General features: G+C 33.1%; 2 protein-coding genes across 2 annotated transcripts; both read left to right on the top strand.

Annotated features, from left to right (window-relative positions):
* Positions 1 to 1489: 1489 nt before the first annotated feature.
* LOC122604116 (dual specificity protein kinase pyk3-like) lies at positions 1490 to 6455 on the top strand. Its single transcript, XM_043777016.1, has 3 exons — positions 1490 to 2512; positions 3663 to 4813; positions 5898 to 6455. Exons 1-3 carry the CDS (start codon positions 1492 to 1494, stop codon positions 6453 to 6455), a joined length of 2730 nt encoding a protein of 909 aa, XP_043632951.1. The 5' UTR covers positions 1490 to 1491.
* Positions 6456 to 6917: 462 nt separating this feature from the next.
* On the top strand, positions 6918 to 9666 carry LOC122604115 (wall-associated receptor kinase-like 10). Its single transcript, XM_043777015.1, has 4 exons — positions 6918 to 7650; positions 7815 to 7892; positions 8515 to 8774; positions 8839 to 9666. Exons 1-4 carry the CDS (start codon positions 6918 to 6920, stop codon positions 9664 to 9666), a joined length of 1899 nt encoding a protein of 632 aa, XP_043632950.1.
* The last annotated feature ends 5894 nt before the right edge of the window (positions 9667 to 15560 follow it).

Genomic DNA, 15560 nt, shown 5'->3' with positions numbered 1-15560 from the left:
GGTGGGTTGACCCTGTCACCGACCGGGTATAGATCTATAGTATTCTTAATGAAATTTATTTACAATATACATTCTTTTACTTTAATCCTTAAAATAAATACATTACCTCATTATACATAAATTACTTTTACATTAGTAACCACACGTTACCGTCACCACCACCCATCGCTACCACCGTCGCTGCATTGTAAGGGTACACCACTCGTATAATACATATAATCTATCGGTTAGCATGAAACTCAAATGTTCACCATACATATCAGATATTAAGGTTGTTTGTAATATTTTAAAGTGCTCGACTCACTCTAAACTGTTGAACTTCAAAATATTTTCAATCCGTTGGTAATTTGTACGTGTCGTTCTATATAAAAATATAAAACATAAGAATTTGCTAATTGTACGTAGGTAAGTAACTTATTTGTATATAGTATACATGATGATTCAAAAAGTGTAGATTAAATAGTATTTAAATGGTTACCATATATAAAATAACTAAGTTGACTTTTAATTTTGAGGGTTAAAATTATTTTGATTATGAATTTTAATGGTTTAGATCAATAGTTAAAATTATATTTTTCCTCTTAGTTGTGGTAGCCATTAATATATATAATTGTCTACTAATAAAAAATGAATACGAAGAGACAACAGATAAATAAACAGTTGACCCGTTGAAAAAGATTTAATTTATTTTTCTATAACATAATGAATATATCAAGTTTATATATTCACATTTGATGTAATTCTTTTTTAAAGTAACAATACATTTACATAATTTTGCTTTATAAATATAATAGATCGATGGACTATCTGATTAAAATGATCTATAAAAAATATTTATATTTATATATACAAAATCCTACACTCGTCCCGGGTCTATTACTAGTGTATTTTTAAAGCCCATATGATAATATTCTGTTTTAGGGGCAGTATTTTAGGCAATATATGATTCCGTGATCAAGTGGCAAAGAGGCGAAGTGCTCGTTTTTAAAAGAATGGCTATGGATTATTGATCATTGGTCACTTCGACAAACATGACAAATAAATTTTAAAAGAATTGTGGTGGATGTAAACTAACATTTCTTTAGATTCAAGTCACTAGTGTAGGTGTTAGGGTCTTGTTGCAATACTGATGTCGTCTTGTTTGATTGTATTAAATTTACCACGGAATCGAGTTAATTTGACTAAAAAATTCCGAGGTGTTTCCATTGAACTTGATTGTATTTGCGTTATTAGCTAATGGTGAATATGATGTTATGGATCAACTGCAAAGTGAAAGTGTTCCTCCCTGGGTTACAATAAGTGAAAATGTGTACAATTACTTGATTAGTAAAGTTTTTTAAGGTCTAACAATAAAAAGTTGACTTGAAAAGTCATCATGCAGGGGTCCATCTCTGTTTCCAGGAAGACCGTTAGTATCTTATCATCATCATCATTTTCGTTTATATATGTGTTAATAGTGTTCATCCTTTTAACCATTTTCACACCTCGATCATGTCTTTTGATAGTAGCGATGGCATGGAATCTAGCACTTCCACCTCCACCTATACCTCCACAACTCAATGGTTACCACCATGTCATAAATTTGTACTGCGTGAAATTCTTTTGGCAACAGAAAACTTTAACGAATATTTTGTGATTGGTAAAGGGGGCTTTGGAAAAGTGTACAAAGGTGAAGTCATCGTTGGAACTCATCATGTTGCCGCTGCTATTAAACGGTTAGATTTACGGTCAAATCAAGGGGCAGTAGAGTTCTGGGCTGAAGTCGAGATGCTTTCCAAGTTGCGTCACTCTCATCTAGTGTCTCTCATTGGTTATTGTAACCATGAAAGAGAAATGATACTTGTATACGAGTATATGCCAAATGGAACACTTGAAGATCATCTCCATAAACTCCGCACCCGTCTTTCTTGGGTTGACCGGCTAAAGATTTGCATAGGTGCCGCCCGTGGGTTAGACTACCTCCACACTGGTACTGGTATTGAGTTTGGTGTTATACACCGAGATGTCAAGTGCTCAAATATTTTGTTACACGAAAGTTGGGCAGCTAAAATTTCGGATTTTGGGTTGTCCAGAATAGGCCCAACCAATCAACCACGCACTTATGTCGACACTTTTGTAAAAGGCACTTTTGGGTATTTTGATCCAAATTATTTCGCCACTGGACAGCTAACAAGAAAGTCTGATGTATACGCTTTTGGAGTGGTATTGCTTGAAGTGTTGTGTCAGAAACGACCGCTGGATAGGAGCCTTGAATATGGTTTAGCTACATGGGCAAAAGAGTCGATCAAAGAAGGAAATTTAAAGAATATAGTTGATTCTAATATTAGGAATGAAATATTCCCAAAATGTTTGAAGGAGTTTGCTAGAATCGCCGTAAGATGTTTAGAATATCATCCGAAGGATCGTCCTACCATGACCGAGGTTATATTTAGTCTGGAATCTGTACTTACTTTGCAATTGCAAACTCCAAGAAAGTCATTAATTACTAGAATGGTTGGTGTGCTTCAAGCAGGTATTCCAATTTCCTCCTTTAATTATTTAATTATGAACTTCCAAAATTGACATTCCACAAATTCATAGAATATTTAGGATCGATTTGACTTTAATATTCTATTTTTAAAATACTTAAAAATTATGGAATATGTATTCACAAATCTTTTCCCACATGATTACATGAAAGAGGGTTGGAGTGGCTCAGATGGTTAATAGCCATAAAGTGGGTGATTAGGGAAAGCCCTATGAGTGATAAAAAGTTTTTGGGAAATGATTAATCCTCTTAACTAGATAGCCTAAAAATTATCTTAATTATTGAATGATGTCATGTGGAAAAATCAGGGGGCAAGATTAGGAAAGAAAATTAGTGGATACCACATGTCACCTTTTTAAAGTGTTAGGAGAAATTTTAGGCTATTTTGATAGGAGGATTTATCATTTTCTTTTAGGCTTGACTTGATTACGGAATTACTAACACAATTTAATTGGCTTGATAGTTAGTAAGTTTGTGTTTGTTCAATGCTTTCGACGCTCCAAGAATTATCGGTCTGTGGCATATAGAACTTTCATAGATTTTCATACTTCAGGCTAGACAGTAGTTATTGTCATTTGTTCATTCAGCGTCTTTTTAGTTTCTACTTTGTAATAAGCTTAATGGGATTAGTTTTCTCGAATGTAAGAAACTTTAAACGAATGTCTATTGTAGGAAATAACTAAAGTTGTGTGTATTGTATGTAAACAACTTTGAAATAATGTTTATTGTATGTAAGAATTTCATTTCAACCAATTAAAATCTGACAAGTGGCACCTGTATATGGTTGCCACGTATGTTTTCTTACATACAATAAACATTTTTTCAAGTTGCTTACATACAATACACATAACTTTGGTTTTTTCCTACTATAAACATTCGGTCAAAGATAATTACATTCCAAAAAACTAATCCCTAAACTTAATATACAAAAAACAAGATAAGATGACACTCAAACAAATAACCAACAATCAAACTTAGCCGGCCAGTTAGCCATATGATAAATATAAACTAGCTATAAAGGTTTGAATATACAAATATTCCAGTCTTTGATCTTTCTTGATCACTTATTGATTCCTGCAAACAATATTCTAAGTTAGGAATAACTGATTTGATAATTTAACATTCGGTCTCACAGCCAAGATGCAGAAGCAAGTGATGCATATGGAAAGATCCTTGGAGCGCAATGCGGCTCTTGCATTGGAAGATCAACTACAAATCCTCGGTGCCATGAATACTTTTAGTGCTAAAACATTGGAACTAGCGACTCAGAGTTATGCCAGCAATATGATTATAGGAAAAGGAGGCTATGCTACCGTGTACAAAGGAATCCTACCAGACAATCGTGTTGTGGCAATCAAGAAAATCCGGCCGGGATATGAATCGTGGAAATCATCAGAGGAGCGGTTTTTAAATGAAGTTGTGATTCTTAGCAAAATTAATCACCAAAATGTGGTGCAGGTTTTGGGATGTTGTATGGAAACTGAGGTCCCGTTATTAGTTTATGAATACGTTCCTAATGGCACTCTTCACGACCACATTCATAATAAAGAAAGTGGAAGAAAGAGATTGGCATGGGATAGTCGTTTAAGGATAGCATATGATACGGCTAGCGCACTTGCATATCTTCACACGGATACTATAATGTCTACCATACATAGAGATGTGAAGCCTTCTATGATTTTGTTGGATGAAAATTTAACTGCCAAGATTGCAGGTTTTGGTGTCTCAAGGTTAATCCCTGAGGATTGCGATCACGTTAGTACACTCGTTATAGGTACATTCGGTTACTTGGATCCCGAATATTTACAAACAGGTGAACTAAGGCATAAAATTGATGTGTATAGCTTTGGAGTGGTTCTTGCGGAACTCTTGACAGGAATTAATCCACTTACCGTGGAAAAAGCAGAAGAGGAAAGCTATCTGGTTAGGGATTTTTTAAATGTAATGTTGGAAAATCAATTGACTGAGATTGTTGATCATCAAGTGTTAAAGGAGGCAACGGATGAGCAGCTAAAAGCAGCATGTGACTTGGCATGTAGATGCCTGGCTCGAAAATCGGAGAACAGACCTAGCATGAAAGAAGTGGCCATGGAGCTCGAAACGATAAAGAAGTTGGGCGAAAATCATCCAATTGTTCTAGACAACTACATGGAACCACACAGCTTAGTAGTTGAAAGTGAACAAGTTGATCTCCACAGTGATATCTCTGAAAACAATAATATCTACGAAAACCACAATGATTCCAACTTCAGCGATATCCTTAGAAACAATGATATCTGTTTCAATGTAGTTTATCCTCGGTAATTTATTCAATTCGGGTGAATATAATTTATCCATTTCAGATGAATACATTTGCACTCATAAATTAATTTTAATTAATTAACTAACGTCACAATATATTTACATTCCATTAATGTCATTATGTCTTGTATTTTCTTTATTTTTATGTTTGTACTTCTTTTATACCTTTAAAAAAATTTTAATTTAACTACACTAATACAATATGAGGAAAAATATGTACGTATACAATCTTTCACTTTTTGAGATTATCAAACTACATATAATCATATTTAATTGTTTTCGGTGATATTTGACATAGTGGTTGTCAGAGACAATGAAAGGAAATATGATGTTAAAATATTTTAATAATTAATAAATTGAAACTCTAAACATATGTTGTTTTCAACCGAGAATGTTTGTCAATAAGCCACTTTATCTTTTCAGAATTTAATGAATTAAGAAAAATATTAGATGTTTTACAAGATAAGTGAATGCGGCGGTAGTAAAACTTTTCCATTCACTACAACAAATAACTTTAAATTTTTTTATTTTTATTTTTATATATACACACTTTAAAATGCATACATGATACATGTAATTCCTTCGCACTTCATCTTTGTGTGAAGAATATAGCCGTGAAAAATTACTACACAATTTAAAGTGTGTATTGATCAACCAAATCCACACATCTATAATTGTGGAAAAAATATTTGATATAATGGTGTTTGAATATGTAATATGAGAACCAGTAAAAACTTGATTTGATCGATTAGGAGGGAAGTCAAGAATTTCTAAGATTCGGATCGGAAAAAGAAAAAAAATTAGATTGAGTTTTCTTGTTTAAAATAATAAATTCATAAACTATATGGAATAAAAATTTAAAACTGTATATAATATAAAACTTAAAACATAATTATTTAGATATAATAACATAATTCAACAAATCTTTAAAAATATTTTTTGACTTTATGTTGTTCCTATCCGATATGTTTGACTTTATGTTGTTCCCGTGTCATTTCAACTACTTACGGACCTAGAATTTGTTGGTACGTCTCAAGGATTGTTATGCTTATTCGGTTTTTCTCGAGAGGATAATTCTATTAAGCCAACAGCTGTGATTTGGAATCCGTCACTTGGAAAATCCATTGCTGTTGATGTGCCTTATCTGTATGCTGATTTAGGTTTTGCGGTTCGTCCGGATAATTGTGACCCTGTGATTGTATTGATCAATAGTATTGGACATCCTATCCCGGTTTTGGTGTTTACGTTAAGCTCACGTGTTTGGAGAGTTCCACGTGGTAACCTACCTCCTAAGTTAACTTGTTTTGGATACTGTTCACTAGTTACAGATGATCAGCGTATTTATTGGAAAGCTTATACGACGAGTATTAATCTAGTTGTTACGTATGATATGGTGAGTGAAGACTTTACCGAAATACAACTCCCTCATAGTGTAGCACGGCGGTATTTTAGAAATTTCTCCATCTCTAAGATAAAGGAGTCTCTTGCTCTACTTGATTACGATCATTATGGCGATCGTAAACCAGTTTGTAATGTATGGATGATGGTGGAGGATGGTGCTTCAAAATCGTTCACAAAGGTATTCACAAAGGAGTCTCTTCCAAATTTCGTTGTATCCAGCCAATAACTCATACATATTCAAATTTCCGTACTTCGATAAGTTGATTTGTTAGGTGATCACTTGTTAACAGTATTATATCCCTCTGTTTAATCATAGAGGCATATTAGTGGATAATATTTGTTTTATTTTATCTTTAAGCTAATGGATCTCTTGAGCAAGGGAACGAGTATAAACGTCTCAAGGTCAACCATAAACAAATATTGTTTATGAAATTAAAAGATGATATCTCACCTAACACATATGCACAAAGGGCTGACTTTGGTATCTTGTCAAACTTCATTTGTATATTTGCATCAACTACAGAAAGTTGCTAACCACAATTTTTTTTAAAGCAGAAGACAGCTCAAATCAAACTTTTTGTAACACGCACACACAGTTGACTTTGGAATTCGTTGCAACTACATTTGGAAACACCAACCATAGACTTATTTCATTCCTCAACCATGTCTTTTTGATAGTAGCGATGGCATGGAGTCTAAACCTTCTACCTCCACCTATACCTCGACAACTCAATGGTTACAACCATGCCGTAAATTCGAAATGCATGAAATTCTTTTAGCAACAGGAAACTTTAATGAATCTTTGGTGATTGGAAGAGGCGGCTTTGGGAAAGTGTACGAAGGTGAAGTTATTGTTGGAACTAGTCATGTTGCTGCTGCTCTTAAACGGTTAGATTTGATGTCGGATCAAGGGGCAGCAGAGTTTTGGGCTGAAGTCGACATGCTTTCCCAGTTGCGTCACTCTCATATAGTGTCTCTGATTGGTTATTGTAACTATGAAAGAGAAATGATACTTGTATACGAGTATATGCCGAACAGAACACTTGAAGATCATCTTTATAAACTCCGCACTCGTGGGTTAGACTACCTCCACACTGGTACTGGTATTGAGTTTGGTGTTATACACCGAGATGTCAAGAGCTCAAATATTTTGTTACACCAAAATTGGGCAGCTAAAATTTCCGATTTTGGGTTGTCCAGAATAGGCCCAGCGAATCAACCACGCACTTATGTCAACACTCTTGTAAAAGGCACTTTTGGGTATCTTGATCCAAATTATTTTGCCACTGGAGAGCTGACAAGGAAGTCTGATGTGTATGCTTTTGGGGTGGTATTGTTTGAAGTGTTGTGTCAAAAACGACCATTGGATAGGAGTCTTGAATGTGGTTTAGCTACATGGGCACAAGACTCGATCAAAGAAGGTAATTTAAAGCATATAGTCGATTCTGGTATACGGGGTGAAACATCCCCAAAATGTTTGAAGGGATTTGTTAGAATTGCCGAAAAATGCCTAGAATATCATCCAAAGCATTGTCCGACCATGAGTGAGGTTTTATTCAGTCTAGAATCTGTACTTACCTTGCAGTTCAAACACCAGCGAAGTCGATATTTACTAGAATGGTTGATGTGCTTCCTCCTTTCCACTATACCGGTGAAAACCCAGGTTTGTCAATGTCCTTTCCTTAATGAGTGTGATGATCTGTTGAACATGTGAGTATATATCAATGAAATATGAAAATTGATATTCCTCAACTTTTGTTAGAATTTTAGGTTTGATGTGTATATTTATCATAAGACATAATTAATTGTATTATAGGCTTGACTTGATTACCTAACAACACATAATTTCATTCTCTTGAATAGGTTTTTAATCCTCATTTAGCGATGTCTGTTAAAATTATTCCAGTTTCAATAGCTTGTCCAGTTCTTTTGATGCTCCAAGAGCTATTCATTTTCTTAGTGGTAGTGTGGTACATAGAATAGAACTTTTCATTTTCGGATAAGGGTCCTCTAAAGTTAGGATCAACTTTATACTTTTATAGACCAACTTGGAGCAAGTTAAGGGTCAAGTTTCTAACTTGATCTTTAAATTTTAACCCTTGATTTAATCCAAGGGTTACGGTTGCTTCAACTTTACCTATAAAGTTGATCAACTTTAGAGGATCTCTAACATTCATTTTCATGGGTTGGTGTTATTTGTTTATCCAACGTCTTTTTAGTTTTTACGAGTAATAAACTTTTGATTCAAATAACCATACCGATAATGAGAGAATGATGGCATGTAGGTATGGGGTTTGGATTTCTCACAGCCAAGAAGCGAAAAAAATTCTTACTGCAAAATGGGGCTCTATTGTTAGATAAACTAAAAAACTTTGGCGCTGGTTCCATGGAAATTTTTAGTGCTAAAACGATAGAGGTAGCAACGCAAAATTATGCCGACGATATTATTTCTGGAAGAGGAGGTTCTGGTACTGTGTTCAAGGGGATCCTACCAGACAATCATGTTATAGCAATCAAGAAGTCTGAGATATCTGATTCGGGGCAAGTGGAGCAGTTTTTAAATGAACTTTGTGATTCTTAGCCAAATTAATCACCGAAATGTGGTGCAGCTTTTAGGATGTTGTCTGGAAACCAAGATCCCTTTATTAGCTTATGAATATGTTTGTAATGGCAATCTTTACGAGCACTTTCATACTACGGGAAGTGTAAGAAGGAGATTGTCATGGGATACTCATGTAAGTATAGCATATGATACGGCTAGTGCACTTGCTTATCTTCACACAAATACTGTAATGTCCATTATACATAGAGATGTGAAGTCCAGTAACATTTTTTTAGATAATAATTTAACTGCAAAGATTGCAGATTGTGTCCCAAGGTTAATCCCTCCGGACGATCCTGATGATCTACATACTTTCGTTCAAGGTACATTAGGTTACTTGGATCCTGAATATTGCCACACATGTAATATAAGCGATAAAAGTGATGTTTATAGCTTTGGAGTGGTACTTGTAGAAGTGTTGACAGGAAATAAACCACTCGACTTTAATCGAGCACCAGAGGAAAGAAATCTAGCATCATATTTTACAAAACTAAAGAAGGAGAATCGATTGCATGAGATTGTTGACCATCAAGTGTTAAAGGAGGCAGCTGATGAGCAGCAGCTAAAAGCAGCAAGTGACCTGGCATGTAGATGCCTTGACCTAAAAGGGGAGAACAGACCCATCATGAAAGAAGTAGCCATGGAGCTCGAAACAATAAGGAAGTTGGCCGAACAGCATCCATTTGTTCGAGACAACCACATGGAACCATGTGGCTTAGTAGTTGAAGCTAGTGAACAAGCTGATCTTGGTATCTTTGAAAATTACAGTGATTCCAACTTTAGTGATATCTTTAGAAACAATGAGATCTATTACAATGCAGTTTATTCTCGGTAATCTATTTATACAATAGATAAATTAATTAATGTCACAATTGACAATCCAATACTAATGTCAAAATTTTTTGTTTGCAGTATCCGACAACTTAGTTTGTATTTAAATCAACTATCATTACACCGGCACAATAAGGGAGAAAAATATGCTTACAATATCTCATTTTACCATATTCCAACCCGTGTTGTTTTCAGCAGAGATAGTTATTAACAAGTTAATGGTCATTTTAACTTTTAAAATTTGATGGATTAAGAATTTTTTTTTTAATGTATTACAAAATTCTAATGTGAGAACTAGTTATACTGATGGTTTGAACTTTGAACGAGTCATACTTTTTATTTTTTTATTTTTTTTCTTTATAATTGATTTTTTAAGTAATTTTATAGACTTCATAGCTCATAAGAGGACTGAGATAGACTACAACTCCTACAACAAGAACCCATACATGGACCTTCCATACAAGTTTACACTTGACACCATTTGTTATCCGACATTTTGATCCTTACAACAATCTTCAATTTTACTTGCACTTTGTGGAAGTAACCATTTTTGCCTATATAGAAGGCAAAAATCTTTTGCACTTTGTGGAAGTAACGATTAGAATCTTTCAACACATACACTTTATTGTGTAACGGTCATCAATCAAATTGTTGTTAATTTTTTTAAAATTTACAAACGTTTTTTACCACAACACACATGGGGAGAAAAAAAAAATAGATACAAAAGATGGATATAACATTCCGAACAAGCCACCAGTGTGGTACACACCACACACGAGCAACTTGTATTTTCATTACCTTTAAGTATGTATTGTTATATACATATACATAACTAGTTTTTGACCCGTGCGTTGCACAAGCTAACGCAAATTTTAATGCATAAATCAATAGAAAACTCAACGTAAAAAAATAATTTTAATTAAGAGCAAATAAAATTTTTTTGTGAAATTCAAGTAAAATGTCAACAATGCAAAAAGTAATAAATATTATTACAAGGTAAAATGTAAAATATATCAGGATGGGCAGATTCCTTCCTCACTCTCCTCATCCATTTTCCACACGCAAAGATTGTTTCACAATTCTCTCCTCATCTTTTCCCACTTAAAAGAAGTCAACAAACCAAGAAAAAAATGAATAAATAAGGTGAGAGGGTGAGAAAAAAACGTGCATCATCACCACTTTGCTTTGCATGCCACAAGTACCTATAGGGCGGGAAGGTGTTCCACGCCTAATCACCAGTCGGTCACCATCTTACTTCTCTACATACTCCTTTCACTCTCAAAGAACTAAATATACAATATATAGAAACATAAATTCAACTAAATTAAGACAACATTTTTCGCGATGAATCGTTATATAAAATAAACAATTAAAAGCCATAGTTGTTAACAATTTACAAATCAAAATGGGATACATTATTTTTTAAACATTTACAGACAATATTTACCATCCCGCTCTTTTATATAGTAAAGTTGTTTAGAATGTTAGACACTTCTATGCGTCTACACACACTCTAAAAACATTTTTTAGATAAGCAATCTTTTTCTATATAAAATGTAATAACTTGAATTATTCGGTAACAAAATACGACAGATACCGAAAGAATATTAAAAAGAGCACCAACAACTACTTTTTAATGAGAATTAGACAAATCTTTAAAATATTTAAACTTTGTAAATATACTTAAAAAGACAAACTTATTAAAAAGACAAACTTAATAAAATACTTAAAAATAACAATAAAAAGAGCACCAATAACTACTTTTAATGAGAATTAGACAAATCTTTAAAATACTTAAACTTTGTAAATATGAAATATGTCAATTAAATACATTTGTGTTAAATTCCTATTAATCGATTTATGTCATATTATATATTGTTATTAAATATTTTTGTTAAGAAAATATTATTATATATTTCTTTCATATATATATATATATATATGTTAGGTGTAATCCAATTATATATTTTAACTACCCGTTTAGATCGTTGCTCAAAAAATAATATTATATGAATAATATTTTTAAAAAGTTTCGTGAGATTTTAGACTGTGTTTATGAGAATCTATAAATTATTTGAATTTATATAACAAACTATCTTCACAAAACAATAGCTAATAAAGAAAAAAAAAACATTTGCAATATATTTGTGGTGGAAGTTACATGGATATAATAAAAAAAAAAATTTTATCAAAATAATATATATGCTTCAAAATAAATTAGAAAAAATCTACAATAACAAAATGTCTCTAAAATTATACAAAATACGTTTGAAAATCAAGTTAGTGCAAAAACCAACATGCATTCGTCTTCATTAGCTATAGCATGCGAACTAATAAACAAAATTCAACATAGTTGAATCGGTTGCTACCCACGATGGCTAAACTAACGTCAAGGGTTAAAGACCTGTTCCATGCTTTCTTTTTACTAGCCTGGTACCCGCGTGATACTACGGAGCACAGGAAAAAAACGCAGATGCGGCGGTTGTAGATGGTGGCTCAATCGGCGGAGACAAAAACAGCATATTCCGGCGACGGTGGTTAAGAACAGACTACCGGAACATCGTACCTATGGCTATATGTGTTTTAGATGACGTAGACGGCGACGGTTTTGGGGGGCGGTTCTGAGGGGATGTATGAGTGTCTTTAGTTCTGAGGGATGTATGTGTATGTTTTTTTTTGGTATAATATGTGAGTGGCTTTAGGGGAAGGGAAGAGAAACAAATTGGGCATAGGTTTTTTTAAGGGTATTTTCGATATTTCAGGAATAAAGTATTTGATGGTAGTGTAAATTAAAAGGGTAAAATAGAGAATTTAAAGGTAGAGTGTTTAATTTTGGGAGAGGAGTAGTTTGTTTATATAAGGAGTATTAGTAATTCTTTTTATTATAATTATAAAGGTGATTAATGCGAGATACCAATAAAGTATATATGTATCCTCTTATAATTCTTTTTTGTCTATTATGTTGTATCCTCTTCTTCTTTATTATATACTAGATTAAACGCACGGAAAATAGTTGTCTTTGTAAAAATGAGGTAATATATATCTACGTATGGAAAGCTCTGTATAAAAAAGACATAATAAATATTTTCAAAATCACAAATGAATTAGAAAACAAACCTAGGAACCAAAACACTAAAAAGAAATTAAAAGAAAAAAAACCACCCTAGTGTGGGCTAATTTGTGCCCGATAGAAAATTTTCAAAAAACTTGTGACATTGCCGCTGTTGTTTAAGCCAATTAGATTATACCTAAATTGTCAATATCAATGTCGGTTACTATTGAGGGTTGTCGTCCGAGTCGCATTCGCCAATTGGCCATATGTGGGGCTGCGATTCAGATTTCATTCGGGGAAGTAACAATATTTCACACAAAAAGGTACAAACCAAACACAATGGATTTACCTTGTAGATAAGATACATGGAGTGAGATTGTAATATTTCATCTCAACTTTTTAATGAGTAGCACTACGAAACCATATAATTAATTATTCAAAGAATGACATATACGAGTACATGACCATCTATTCAATATTTAACATAGATGAAAAAGAAATCTCCACAGATTACACTGAATAAGCATTTCCATTTATTAAAGCTCCTAACCGATATGAAATCTGATCAATATCATCTATGCAAAATAAATCTAATTTCTTACCAGCCTGCCATTATTTGCCTCATTACTTTACATTTGGCTTCAAGATGCAAGGGCTCATATCCCTACGGCGTACAGGTGAATGAAAGTTTAAAAAATTCAAACACTCAAAAAGCAAAAGGAAATAACCATAATTGGTTACCTGGTTAAAGTAACCAAGAAGAGCGTCCGTTATGCCACAAAACTGCTTCCGATGATTATTTTTTTATGCAACACCGAATGCACCAAGAAAATATAAACATACCTGGTCATATAGAAGCCTAGCCTTGTCAAAAAGCTAGCTCCCCTGTATTGAGTCATAAAATCCTTGCATTCTGATGGGTCACTTGAAAATACTCCTGTTTTCTGCAAAGCCTTACTAACTGTTGAAGTGTATACAACAGGAAGAAGTTCTTCCATATTATCAAATAAAAAGGATGAAGAATAGCCTCTCGTTTAACTCCTGTAAACCACAAATCTAACAAATATTTATTAGACAATACACCAAATGGCATATGAACTAATAATTAATTAATTGGCTGGAAATGATACCTCAAGTTCCATCATAGCAACACCCATTCTATCAAATAAGTTAAACCAATCACAGGTTATATATAAGTGTAAAAATCAGACGGTATAACTCAGAGAAACGTAAACCCGCATGATAAAATTCAGATGGACTTGTATAAGGTATTAGATGGTATAGCAACATAACTTCTCCCCCTGCATCAAATCAAAGGTTATATATAAGTGTAAAAATCAGCTAATAATTAAATCAAAATAAATTGTAATCATACTTCATTATTGTTATTGATAGTTTACCAAAATTCACACTAACATAATATCAAATTTTATAAATACACATAACAAAGTAATACACCTGATCTTCTTCTTCCCCTTTTTCTTGAATGGATTCATGTCGACGCTTTGATAATTGTTTCGTTAAGAAATCCTAAATAACTTTAAAACAAATTGTGTGTGTGAATATATGTATTGATATAGAAAACATATCTGCAAAAAAGTAGATTCGCGGTGGGATCACATAAGAAGGTTAACAATGAGATCGGAGACAAAAAAATAATTATATGTATTTGTAAAAAATGACAACATATCCACTGAATATATAAGCAATAAGAATATTTCAAAGTTCAAACCCTGGTATTACATTCTTTGATAATTTCATGCTGATGGAGTTTCCAAAACATTAGAAAGAAAATCAAGAGTAACATTATATATGAATATAAATCCTGGGTAATAATAACAGTAGATAAAATATCGATAACTACAATTCATTTGAATGTGGTAAAACATACAGGAAAAAGTAAAACTAAATGTGCTTGCAGTTGTACATAGCCAGATCAGATAGAAAAGGCCCCAAATAATTCAATAGAAATTGAAGGATAAAACCCATAAAACTACCCAAATCTTAAAATAAAAATAAAAACTGAAAAACTACCCTATGTTGATGCATCAACTATGAATTTTTAGAGAAAACTCCTATGTGGCAAATGATTTGTGAGGGAAAAAAAAAAAAGAGATGATCACGCATTAAAAGTACAAAACATTATTACAAAATCGAATATACGAAAATACATACATACATTCATGAATCCTACAAATAAATTAAGTTTTGTGAAACATGATGTGGAGTGAGTGACTCCTGATCCATACATATTTAAAAGTTGACCTGCAAATAACATCAATCGAATTGCACGTAAAAGAATAACAATGTTAGTATGTAGAATCCCTAATTGATAATTAAAATTAACAGAAATTACTTACACAAATTTTGGGCTATAAAACTGGATATATTCAATCACAGTAATATGAGTTTGATCCTAGGGGCCGGCCGGGTTATATTAATGGTTGCTCCAAGAATTAGGGTTATGTTAATGGCTTCTCCAAGAAGATTCAGAGGGTTCTTAGGTCCATTAGATTGATTAGAGGCCGGGAACATTTGTTTAAGAATTTAGATTTAAAGAGGGTTAGGTTATGGGGTGAAAAAGTGTTCGTGAAGTTCTCATAAATTAAAACTTGAAAAAATAAGATAAAAGAGAATACGCTGCAGGAAAGAATGGCAGCAGGCGAGAAAGTTGATTTTAGATAGACTCGAATAATAAGGAAAAAATTGAGAAATTGACAAGTAGGAAAAAGTCTGACGTGGCAAAAGAAGACTAATGCCAACTAAGCCCAAATATATCCTCTCTTAATTATAGAAAGATGTAGAGAAGGGATCAAGTGAGAACCACATGGTGAGATCGTGAGAAC

This window comes from Erigeron canadensis, chromosome 6 (assembly GCF_010389155.1).
Source record: "Erigeron canadensis isolate Cc75 chromosome 6, C_canadensis_v1, whole genome shotgun sequence".
Lineage (NCBI taxonomy): Eukaryota > Viridiplantae > Streptophyta > Magnoliopsida > Asterales > Asteraceae > Erigeron > Erigeron canadensis.
This window is presented reverse-complemented; position numbering and strand designations above follow the sequence as displayed.

Coding starts and splice junctions, on each gene's coding strand:
- LOC122604116 (XM_043777016.1), top strand. CDS start 1,492: ATGTCTTTTGATAGTAGCGATGGCATGGAATCTAGCACTTCCACCTCC. Junction 2,513..3,662: donor GGTTGGTGTGCTTCAAGCAG/GTATTCCAATTT, acceptor TCGGTCTCACAG/CCAAGATGCAGAAGCAAGTG. Junction 4,814..5,897: donor ACAATGATATCTGTTTCAAT/GTAGTTTATCCT, acceptor TTTTCTCGAGAG/GATAATTCTATTAAGCCAAC.
- LOC122604115 (XM_043777015.1), top strand. CDS start 6,918: ATGGAGTCTAAACCTTCTACCTCCACCTATACCTCGACAACTCAATGG. Junction 7,893..8,514: donor CTATACCGGTGAAAACCCAG/GTTTGTCAATGT, acceptor GATGGCATGTAG/GTATGGGGTTTGGATTTCTC. Junction 8,775..8,838: donor AGATATCTGATTCGGGGCAA/GTGGAGCAGTTT, acceptor AATGTGGTGCAG/CTTTTAGGATGTTGTCTGGA.